This window comes from Ziziphus jujuba, chromosome 1, assembly GCF_031755915.1.
Source record: "Ziziphus jujuba cultivar Dongzao chromosome 1, ASM3175591v1".
Classification (NCBI taxonomy): Eukaryota; Viridiplantae; Streptophyta; class Magnoliopsida; order Rosales; family Rhamnaceae; genus Ziziphus; species Ziziphus jujuba.
Genome location: NC_083379.1, coordinates 27,352,222 through 27,365,010, shown reverse-complemented (window position 1 = coordinate 27,365,010; position 12,789 = coordinate 27,352,222). Strand labels below are relative to the sequence as shown.

At 32.5% G+C, this 12,789-nt stretch overlaps 1 protein-coding gene across 4 annotated transcripts; it reads left to right on the top strand.

Annotated features, from left to right (window-relative positions):
• Positions 1–355: 355 nt before the first annotated feature.
• Positions 356–11,901, top strand: LOC107413710 (autophagy-related protein 18b). Of its 4 annotated transcripts, none has more exons than XM_060819279.1 (12): positions 356–541; positions 846–919; positions 2,033–2,106; positions 2,262–2,371; positions 3,204–3,295; positions 4,675–4,787; positions 5,093–5,212; positions 7,157–7,259; positions 7,957–7,990; positions 9,372–9,485; positions 9,994–10,059; positions 11,417–11,901. In XM_060819279.1, exons 1-12 carry the CDS (start codon positions 489–491, stop codon positions 11,547–11,549), a joined length of 1,086 nt encoding a protein of 361 aa, XP_060675262.1. In that variant the 5' UTR covers positions 356–488; the 3' UTR covers positions 11,550–11,901. The 4 variants fall into 4 exon arrangements, with proteins under 4 accessions (XP_060675262.1, XP_060675263.1, XP_060675260.1 ...); XM_060819280.1 differs by having other exon boundaries at positions 7,157–7,302; positions 7,949–7,990; positions 9,994–10,055; XM_060819277.1 differs by having other exon boundaries at positions 7,157–7,302; positions 7,949–7,990.
• The last annotated feature ends 888 nt before the right edge of the window (positions 11,902–12,789 follow it).

Genomic DNA, 12,789 nt, shown 5'->3' with positions numbered 1-12,789 from the left:
CAAATTCTAAATTGAATACACTCCCTAAATAAATATTATTATATCGTATATTATTAAATAAATTTCATTAATATTTTAATAATTCTATCATTATTAATTTTTTAATAATTTTTAAGTAGAAACCCTTTCCTATAAACTTTTGATATCAATTTATCCATTTTTATAAACGGACGAAACAAATTATCACGGGTAAACCAGTTCATATCCCGTTAACATTGGGGGTCAATGTAAAAGAATGGTAAAAAGACACTTCTATCCACATCCGTTATGAACTAACACGTGATATTTAGACCTCACATCGACATTTGGCGTGGGTTCTTGTGTATTAGTGAGATTGATGTTAATGCTCTGTTATTCATTTATTTATTTATTTTGGGTTTGATTCCAAACCAAACTCCATCGCGAAAAAGCAACAGAACACTTTTAACTTTTCGAGTCAGAACTCGGAAGAACTCATTCCATTCCAATGCAATTCCACAATTTCTCAAATGGCCAATCACTCCTATCCAATCCTTTGTGCTTCCTTCAATCAGGATTTCAGGTTCGCATTGGCTCAATTCTTCTTCTTCTTATTATTGTTATTACCTTTTTTTTTTTTTTTTTGTTGGTTTGGTTTCTTCAACTACGAAGACACGATTTTAACTTTCGTAATTGTTCTCCTTCTTCTGGAAAGTATTTATAGAGCTATTTTCCATGGAAACAAACAGATAATTCAATTATATATATATATATATATGTATACATAGGTGAGAGAGAGTGTGTGTGTGTGTGTGTGCACGCGCGTGTGTGTCCGTGATATATGTATATTTAAAGTTGAGAGGTTAAATTGGAGCTGAATTTGGCAGTTTGTTTGCAATAGCCACAAGGGATGGCTTCAAAATATTCGATTCTAGTACCGGCAGACTCTGTTATGAACAAGGCAAGTACATCGTTTTTATGTAATAAAACTTCCCTCTTTTTTTTTTTTTTTTTTTTTCTCAGAAAATTTGTTATAGTTTTGGTGTAATTTAACTATTTTCTGTTAAATATATATATGGCTACTTATATTTGCAAAAGGAAATTGCGATTTGTTACCTTCAATTGCTTTGATTAACTTAGAGACTGTTATTGTTTCTCGTGGAGAATTATGTAATTGACTGTGGTGGAAATTGTTATCCCACTGCATATTTTGATAGAACTGACTGAAGCAGTACAGCTTGTGGTCAGTGGACAATATTAAAATTCTGTTTATTAACAGAAAGTATGTAAAAGGAAAGGAAGGACGAAAAAGAATCTTTGAATCTTGATTATCTGAACGAAGTGTTGTTTCAGCATTGAGCTAATAGTTCCATAGGTTAATTGTAAATTTTCTTTAAATTAAATGACAATAACAATTAATCTTAAATTCATTTACAGGAAAATTACAATGAGCAAACTATTGCTTTACCAGTTATAGAATCTAGGTGGAAGGTAGGCTGTGCCACATTTCCCTGTTGTGATGTACTGTAAATGTTTTGGTAATTAGGGTAAATTGATTATGGCACTCATAATATGGATGGACCTGTATATTGAGATGGAACAGACATTTTGTATCCAGACTAGTTTGTATGGTGCATTAGAAACTTATAGGATTGGTTATCAAAATAATTTGGGTTAATTATGTCCAGACTTGAAATTAATAACTTTTTCCAATTAAGAAGACTTCCTCGCTTTTTTATGTTTATAACAACGTATGGTTGTATATTTAAATAAAACATTAAACAACTGAAACGCAATCAAGAAAATAAATCTTATGATTCATAGGATAAAACCTTGTATATAAGTCTCTCTGTTTTTGTACGTTTGTTGTGCCAGATTTTATGAATAATGCAAATATCTGAAAATGAAAAGTTTATTTTTGATTTTATTTTAAAAGTTTTTTGATACTTTTGAGGTTTAATGTTTTTTCTGATATGTTAGAATACAGATTCAATGCTGCATGCATGCAATGTTGATACAGTAAACAGATGAAATCATATTTTATTTTACTAAATACACTGATTATGTTTTCCAGCCATTGGAGCTTTCACCATTGTTGAAATGCTATTTAGCTCTAGTCTACTTGCTATTGTTGGAGCTGGTGAACAGGTTCTTGTTATGGCTTTTTATTTTTTATTTTTTATTTTTTGCTTTGCTATTTTGTACTTGATGATGTTGTTGTCATCTCCTTTCTAACATAGAATGTCCTTATAAGTTGCTTGAGGCTGATTATTATAGTTATTGTTTCTATCTTACTGGTGCAGCCATCTTTATCCCCCCGCAGACTCTGTTTATTCAACACAACCACTGGACATCCTCTTAGAGAATTAAATTTCTTGACATCAATACTTGCTGTTCGAATGAATAGGAAAAGGCAAGATATGTACTGATGCTAAAGTTGAAAAGTTAATTTGTCGTGGTTTTGATTTTTCCTTCTGCATGAGGCAGCTTTGTACATGTAGATTTGTACTTTGTTTTTGAATGTGAATTCTAGGAACATATATGGTTTGCGTTGCTAATATACAGCCAGCTATTATGATATTTAGAAGATGATGGATGGTAGTTTTCATACACACACACACACACATGCATATTCTATGTATTCTTTAGTTTAAGATACAGCTATTATGATGTTAAGAAGATGATGGATGGTAGTTTTCAAACACACAAACACACACACACACACACACAGAGGCATATTCTGTGTATTCTTTAGTTTAAGATATTTATTTTTAGTTTAATGTTTTCACAATAACTTTTACAGTTTTCCTGGTCCAGCTGATGGGGCATGGTTGGGTTATTGACTAAGAGGCTGGTTTCTTATATGGGTGCCAGTTTCAAATGACGTACTTTTTATGATTATATTCTGTATTTGTTGTTCTTCTGGATGTGAAAACATATTTCCATCTCTACACATTTTAAGACAATTGAGACTGGTCTGTCCATGTTTACATTGTATACTTAGATTTAAATTGTTATTGTTGCTGTTGTTGTCGTGGTGTTCTTTTTTCTTTTTTTTCTTTTTTTTTTTTTGTGTAATTTAATTTCTTTATTTTATTTTTTATTTTAAAGTGATGCATTTGTTATTTTTGAGTAATAATCAGTATATATACTTTTGTCATCAGTATTGTTTCATCATCAGAAGTTGTAACAGTGCTTTCTTCTCCTCTGTTGAAAACACTGATATGTTATCCTGGAAAATGCAGACTTGTTGTTCTTTTGCAAGAAAAAACATATGTGTATGACATTAATAGTCTCACAATTTTGGACACCATTGATACGGCACCAAATTTGAAAGGTGAGGTTGGCTTTCTATAACTATTGTAGCATCTCTTTTTGTTTAATTAAGTGTTTCCCAACTTAATGCTACTGGTCTGTTTCTCTCTTCCTTTCATTTCTAATTACTGTAAAATATAAAAAAGAAATTCTAGAATCACTATTTTCTTAAAAAACGATTGTAGAACTGTTTCTAGATTAAAGTGTGAGGTAAACATTCCTCGAATAACATTTAAATATTAGATATTAAGTATGTGGTTTATTCAGCAGTCAAATAATTTGAGTTTTGGTTCAACTGTATGATTTGCTTACATTTTCAATTACTTATTCTATAACTTATGCAATAAGCTTCTCATAGACTTTTCTGAATTCAATGAAAATATCTGGATGCAAATCTTCAATATTGGAACATGTTAACCAATATCATAATTTATGGTGTGGAAGCATATAGCATGACAAGCATTGACATTTCGGGAACTGGAATGAGAACTTCTGTGGGGATTTTTTTGGTCAATATTCAACATTACAACTGGTGGAGGGGGATTTCAGCCAAGCCTGGATTTTGAACCCAGGACTTGTGGGTGTATTCTCAGCTTTTTTTTGCCCTTGGACCAAACCTAAGACTACTTTGTAGGACTTTGTTTGGTTTATCAAAGTTGAAACTATCATGATCTAGAAATTAGGTTTGATCATTTATGTAATTTTGAAACTTAAAAAATCTGGTTCAAAGCAATCTTTATCAATGATGTGGAAAGGTATGCGGGGAATACTATCTGAGTTGGTAATTCTTTCATAAGTCTGTCAAATCTTGAAGCTTGTTACATTTTATGAGTTAAATGGGTAAAAAATTCATATTGTAAATAATGGTAAGCAGAAGCAAAATGTTGGAACTCCACTAGTTCAGTTGTTGCAATGAATATTATAAAATATCATCTCCAGTTATATGACAGTGGACCTAGTATGTCTTGACAGAATTTTTTGTGCTGCAAGTTGCCACATGTATGTTGTTATGTAATATGAAAGATTTATTATGATTACACTTTTGGTTCTGCTTTTTCTTACAAGCTTCTTATATCAGTATTGAATTTGGTTGCCTATATTAGTGGTTATCATGGAAATATATCTGCACCAAGACAAAATCACTGCATTTTTACCCTCATTCTAATTGATTTACTCTCTATCAATTATTCTATTTAAATTGTTTTGACATTTATTCTTTTAATTAAGTTACAAAGTGTGAATTCTCACATTTTTTTTTTTAAAAAAAAGAAATATTCTAACGTTTAGTAAACATGCCCAAAATAGTTTGAATAGCTTTTTAATTTGAATTTTGTACTTTTGCAGAATTAACATGGTATTAAAAATTTTGGATTTACAAATTTTAGTTTTTTTTTTCTTAAGGTCTTTGTGCATTCTCCCCTAGTTTGGATGGTTGCTTCTTAGCTCTTCCTGCTTGCACTACTAGAGGATCTGTATTGTTGTACAATGTCATGGAGCTGCAATCACATTGTGAGGTAATTGCATTAAATTATTCTAGTCATAAAACATGGACCAAATGATAAGTCATTTGCTATAGTTAGTATAACATGCCCTGTTTTAAAACCCCAACATGATTTGAAGGTACTTGGAGATTTTCTGTGGTTATATGCTAGTAGATTAGTGTTTATGTTGTTTCTCATATATTTATCATGAAGTAGCTTGTTTCATGTTGGCATGTGCTTTCCTTGATTTGGTGCTATATGTGCAACAAATGATACTTCTCTTTTCATTATGTGCTATTCATTTGATTTATGTTCATCATTGAACTATTTAATTGCAGATAGATGCTCATCGCGCCCCCTTGGTTGCAATGGTCCTTTCTTCCAATGGGATGTACATAGCAACAGCATCTGAACAGGGGACCATAATCCGAGTTCATTCCGTTTCTGAAGCAACTAAGGTAGTGAAAGCCTACATTCATTTTCAGACTTTTTGTATCAGTGGTATCTTTTATGCTTGGTTATTCATAGCATGGGCTTTCAATCTTATAACTGAGAAGAGAATGCAGTCCTAGAAATAAATTAATATAAAATGTAGGCTCTTTGGTTGGTCACAATGGTTGTAGTATGATACGAACCTAGAGCGACCTGCCTTTAAACCCATAACAAAGATTGAATTAGACCGTCTAATTACAAGTTATCAATGGAAAACCTCGACCTGTTACCTATATTTAAGGTAAGAACCTTGGTATGGTGAAGACGCCACAGTAGGGTTCGGAATAACTAAATAAAAAAAAGGCGAGCGCCGAAAAGGAACCAGCCCAGCCTCTTCAAGAAAGCTTTGCTTCTTGAAAAGTTTGATATAGTTCTTAGAGAACCAAGAGAATCATTCTCACTTTGAATTAAAATTGTAATTTGATTTTTATTCATGACTTTTGTGCCTTTAAATAGACAAAATAAATTATAAAACTTTTCTAAATTTGCTAAAAATAATGATGGAATAATGATGGAATAATGATGGACAAAAATTAAGTTTAGAAAACCTAATTTAGCTCCTAGTTTTCTAATTTGAATGGCGTTTAATTCTTTGATCAATTCAACTCTAATAAAATTAGGAAAGTAATTTGAAATCCTAATAAAAACTAAATTAGGAAAGTAAACAGGCAATATGCCAAAATCCAATCAAGACATAAATAAAAACTAATGTTTTCCTAATTATAAAATTCGGCCAAGCTTAGTTGAAAGCCATGTAAGCGCATATCACCCTCCACGTGGCACCATAAGATGCCACATCACCATCCATGTCATCAAAACTTGCCACATCATCATGTTGTAGGATTCCTTGCATTAAGCTCTATTTCATGTTGGCATCCACCATTCCAATCATACGGATTAATTTTGGTTCATCTTTAGTAATGAACATGCTTCCTTGATATGTGAACACCTCTTGGATTAAACCATTTAATAATTCTTTAAACCGATTTGCTCTAGCACTGGTCATTGGCCTCGTAGAGATTTGAAGTGGCTCTTGACTCTATCTTAAGGTGCTCCTAGTCCTATTCTCATCATTCCTCTCATTTTGAAAAGGATTTGTCCTCAAACCATCACCTGCACAAAAAGAAGATAAATCAGCAACATTAAAGATAGCACTTAAATTATATTCATCTGGTAAATCAAGTTTGCAAGCATTTTCATTAATCTGCTCCAAAACTTGAAAAGGTCCATCCCCATGCAGCATAAGCTTGCTTGTAGAGTTCAAATTTGACTTATTAATAGGATATTTTGCACCCTATTGTGGCGTCTTCACCATACTAAGGTTCTTACCTTAAATATAGGTAACGGGTCGAGGTCTTCCATTGATAACTTGTAATTAGATGGTCTAATTCAATCTTTGTTACGGGTTTAGGAGCAGATCGCTCCTAGGTACGTATCATACTAGAGATGTGAGTCATTGTTCCTGCTAAGGTATAATAGTAATTAAAGTAGTTGGAAGCTTGTTTGCTTCCCTGGTTGCTTTTCCTGTATGGAAATATCATGCTTGTTATATAGCAGTATTTGCGTATTTATGGCAACCTTTGTTATCAAGCAACATTTGTGATATTCCATGAACCATGGGACCCTAAATTATTAATTGGTCTTAGACCTTCTTAAAATTCTAATTTGACATGCTTGTTTATTTGAAAATGCACAAACAGACGAGGAAAAGGCTTGTCATCCTATTTGGTTTTCAACAATAGATTTCTTGAGAGAATTTTACCAATTGTATTTGATCCTAATTGTTGATTCAATTCAAGAAGTTTAAATTAGTAGGAAGCGTGTTCAGTTATGTGTATTAAGTTAAATAGATTGTGCAATTAGTGCTCATGATTGATCAAGACTATTGACTCAAAATATCTCCTTGGCAGTCTTATAGTTTTCGAAGAGGGACATATCCGTCAACTATATTTTCTTTGTCATTTGGGCCATCTATGGAGATTCCGGAAATTCTTGTGGCCACAAGTTCCTCAGGTTCTGTTCATGCTTTCTCTCTTGGATTAGGTATTTCTCAGAGGTGAGAACAACTGTAGATTCTCTTTAGAAACTAAGAATATAGTGCCAATAAATATGATTCATCTAATTAAACTTGTATGTTGTGCACCCATAAAACTAAATTGAAAATAATCCCCATAAGTATACATCATACAGTTAAATATATCTGTTGTGCACATGCTATATAAAGTCTTAACATATGCAGGAATTCCCTCACTTGTATCCTGCTTGGTGCTAACCTTGTAAAATTCATATCTCTCTCAGTTCCTAGAATTACATAACATTACATATTATTTTTTCAGCCAATGGTTTTGCACATATGTACTTGACCTTAATGCTCCAGTCATTGATTTTTTCCGCATGTATTTTTTTCTGTCCAATATTTTCCCATATCCATCCTCTTTACTACTGGATGTAAAAGGAATCTGTTGTTTCCTTTTTGTTCCTAATGAAATTTTCTTCCCTTTCATGCCCTTTTATTCAGCTATTTCTAGTTTGGTACTTTGTATTAGTGAGAGCTATGTAATGTTTGTATGGTTTCACCGTTACAAATATTGAGTCCACCAATATTACCGATCTTCCCTCTGATATTTGTGAGAAGATTTGCGCTAAATAAAAGTAGTGTTATATTTGTGTTTTGAAGGCTGATTTTAGTGTTATTTGACTAGTACTGCAGGTCAATCTTCACCACAGAAATTAAAAAAAAAAAGGTGGTAACAATAACTTATTGATTGATTGAAAAGATTATGCCTTCTTTTGACTAATGCAAGCAGAGGTGCTAATTTATTTTGTTAAGGGAAGGATCTATTTGATATTTTGCTAGTATGCATGCATATATATAGGATTTTTGATATATTAAGGACACCATGAGAACCTTACGGCAAGGACATCCTATGTGGCAAGCCATGTCATCTATGTTGATTGCCACATAGGAAAAATAAATAATGAATCAAATAAAAAATATTCAAATAACCTTTTGTAACAATTACCATGGATCCCATGCAAATTTGATGTGTTGTTACTTCCCCATTTAGGTTTTATATTTAAAAAATAAATAAAAATAATATTTAAATGATGTGGCCTGCCACATAGGCTATTCTTACCATATAGTTCTTACATCATTTTTACTATATTAGAACTGCGTATATATATATATATATATGTCATCTTCTCGTGTAGAAGAATTCTCTCCGGGATCGTCTAGGATAACATCTTGTAACATGTTGCATGATTGGATGATTCTGGATAGATTTCTCCAGATGGGAGAAAATTTAATATATGTATATATATATATATATATCTCTATAGGGATTTCATATTGTAATGACTTTGTGAGGGACATATGGAGAGGGATTTCTATGCGACTCCTATGTGTCAATTTACATCATCCAAGCAATGAAACATCATTTAAATATTTTTGTAAAACAAAACCTAAATGGATAAAGAGAAACCCATAAAATCTGCAGGACCAATTTAATTATCATTAATTGTTGGTTCTACTCTTTTAAAGTCGATTTAAAAAAAAAAAAAAAAAAATCTTTGTATGTGGCAGTTGACATGGAATGTCTCTTTTCATAGGTCCCTTACTACATGTACAGGCTCATTATAGTGGGCATTGCATGCCTATCATATGGTGGGCATGCACATCCCATTACCGATAATAGGATGTCCTGTCACCAGTAATAGGACGTGCACACCCAGCGGATCAGGATGTCCGTCCTATCACCAGTAATAGGACATGCACACTCAGCATAACATGGGAATGCAAGGCCACTATACTGGTAGTTAGTGTGTGCATGTGTTCAATAATTTATATGCTAGGTTTGTGGCATGGTAGTTATATGGTTATCTTTTAACAGTCAACTAATGCGAAGAATCAGATAATTTCAGATATTACGAGACTTCCAATTATAGTTTAGAAAACTTAAGGAGTACATGACACCCCTTTTGTTTTTAAGGTTTCTTTGTTGTGCAGCATAATTTATCAAGTTTTCTTTGTTGTGCTTCCAGAGCTTTTCTTGTGCTTGAACCTAACTCAACACATTTAGGAATTATTTGACTTTGTCTCAAATGTTCATTTTTTCTTTGCAGAAGTAGAAGATCTAATAGTTTTTTGGGATCAATGATGCTAGAGTCTGTTACTGATGCATTAGATCCAGCTCATCATAATGTACTTCATAATGCTGCACCAGCAGGAGTCAAAAGGTAAATAAATTGATAATTTAACAACAAATCCAACTGAACATTTTTGCACTTGTCTTCTGAGTTGATAGTACTATACATGCGGAATTGATTATGACTTTATGAATGGGGTTGAGAGCTACTCTAAGCATCTTCCATTGGTTATTTTCAAATTTCCAAAAAATCAGTTCATGCTGGATGTTTGGAACTTCCTTTTCCATTATTAAGGGGGAAATAAAAACTGTTTTCTAAAGAGCTTCAAAGCCTTCGGGCAGAGCAAGATTTAATCTCTTGAGGCTTCTGATCTAATTTCTAACTAAACTAGAGAATTCCAGCATAACAATTCATCAATAAACTCTCTCTCTCTTTCTCTTTCTCTCTCTTTCTCTCCATAGATCATCTACATGTAGACAATTTAAAGTTGTGGAGGATTGGTAATTTTGTAGCATGAGATTTAAGATGTGTTGTTTTCTTTGTTTTCTTTGTTTTCTTCATTAGCCCATTGTTTAACGAGTTATGTGTTGTTTAACAGTTATGCAGTGATTCGAAAAGTCGACAAAATTACTGACCCATCAATATCCGAGACTTTGGCATGTAGGTAAGCTGTATAGAATCATGCATTGGATTGAACAATTAGTCTTTTTACTGTGCTTCTCAATAAGCTTTACAGCTTTTGGTTTGGCAATTTGTTGATTTCAATCTAGTTTTCAGCATTTAATGAACATGAAAGTGTTTTAAAGATTAAAGATGCATAATGCAAAGCAAATTATGCAGTGTTGCAAGGCCAGATGGGATATAATATCTATGTATTAACTCTTGATCATAGACTATCATTCAGAATCAAGACATATTGTAACATGAGTTCTATTGAATAATTTTAATGTAATAATAAAGAAAGAAAAGAATGGCAACAGGATGTTGCTTATTTTGATTTCTACGTCATTACTTTTAGGCACTGTTCCATTGGAATGTGACCCTTTTTGAGTATCTTTGTGAAATATGAGGCTGCCAAGTCAGTTCTGAAATTGGAAATGTTTTTTGGGTTCTTTGTGAGTCAGATATTCTTTCCATAGTAGGTAAATCAAAATTCTCCTCTAAAATCAAGACTTATGTGGCTGTAACATGGATTTTGTCTTGGGGACCACACATGGATCTTATGTAACCAAGATTTTTATTTTATTCTTCTTATAAGTTGGAACACTTCTGCCTTCATTGTTTCTCTGATGCAAACACTTTATTGGGAGGCAGGGAATATTTTGTTAGCGAAAGTGGATTGTACATTAAAGATAATATTGCATTTCGGAAAGATTCCCTGCTGGAATATGCTTGAAAACTGAATTTTTTCTGAACCAAGTTTATCTTTTCTATCAATAGAAAGGGGAATTTAACATTGTATAAGTTTCTATGTTGGTCCTTATCTATGTTGGTTTGTGGTTTCAGTTTCAATATGGGTAAGTTTGTGGGTATGCTGTAATATCTTTTTAACTATAAAAATTGTTCCCCAATATTTTGATGGGTGGGACAGGCTGGTAGCATTCCATTCATGTTCTTGATGTCTGAGGCCATAAATCCTAGGTGATGCTTAGTTTGTCTCTTTCCCTTCATATGACCTTTAATCTAAGAAAAATTGGCACAACAGAGGGGATTGTCAAATTGGTTATATTGCAAATTGAGCAACGAGAAGCGAAGAGGACGGTGACAAATGTTTAATTTGATTCTCATGTTTAGTTTGTGAATAAATTGGTTTTAAAGGTTGATAGGTTTTAGGTACCATTTCTTTAGATTTATATGTTCTTGTCTAGTTTATTATGGGAATCCCATCATTAACATATTTTTTAAAAATATGCTTTCTTGAGATTTTTTTACATGTTTTATATTATCATTTTGAAGCACTTGTTAGTAATCTTTCTATTGGCTTTAGTATTTTTCCTTTTTCTCACTTTGGATTTTGGCAGGGTCGCTATTTCCATATTGACCTACAATGGATACTTCCAAGACTACATCTTAAGCATCAACAATCAGGATGAGTTTTTGTGGAGTTTGGCACGTGGATTCAATTTGCTTTTAGATGATGCCATTTGCTCATGAATACGGTTAAAAAAATTTCACTCCAAAGCTTTGGGAATACTGGGTTCCTATGCCATCTTCAATCTCTGCAGATTGAACTGATTTGAATCTTCCAGGATCTTTTTGTATGGAGAACCAATTTTGTTGTCTATGATCAACCTTGGTGGAAGAAATTTTCAAGGAGTTGGTGGTTTGCAATTTATATGTATCTATGTATCATGCAAGTAGCTAAGCCTCAGACCAGTTCTGTACCCAGCTTGTATTTACTACTCTCTTTTTGTTAAATTAAACATGTAATGATCTTTCATCTTAGCACAATGTACGTGATATACACACCCAAGTAAATATTCTATGATGATTAATCACAAACCAATCCTCAAGTTGAGTTGTTAGCATTGGACATTGCATACAATAGCTAGGTTCTTAGTTTGACTCATTGATCTGTTGGAAAAATAATGATAATAAAAATAAGATTAATCACAGGGTAATTGATAGCACATATTCATGTCGCAATTCAGGGATACAATTAATGCAAATTGAAACTAATAGGTTTGGTTTGTAGAAGAATAAAAACAAAGAACAATGCAAATGATAACTACAAAAGGTACCTCTGCATCATATTATTAATGTGTGTGTTTTTTTCCTAAATATTTATTAATATCAATAATTTTAGTCACTAAATTTACATTGCCTTTATTAAGTACATACAAAGATGACAATCAAGTACATTTACCATACCTCACAATCCATCATTTTGGATGTGAGTGCCTTTCCAAAAAGGTCATAAGCTATGTTGATACGAACCTAAAGCAATTTGCCTCTAAACCTATAGCAAAGATTGATTTGGACCGTTTAATTACAAATTATCAATAGAAGACATAAATCCTTTACCTATATTGAAAGTTAAAAACCTTGGTATGGTGAAGGCACCACAATAGGATGCGAAATAACTTATTAATAAGTCATATTTGAACTCCACAAGCAAAGCTTGAAAAGTTAGTTATAGTTTTTAGAGAACCAAGACAATCACTCTAACCTTGAATCAAAATTGTAATATGTCTTTATTCATGACTTATGTGCCTTTAAATAGGCAAAATAAATTACAAAACTTTCCTAAATTTGCCAAAAACAATTATGGCCGAAATTTAGGTTTAGAAAACCTAATTTGGTTAGATTTAGGAAACCTAATTTGATTAGGTTTAGGAAACCCAATTTGGCTTCTAGTTTCTTAATTTGAATGGTCTTTAATTTCTTGACTTAT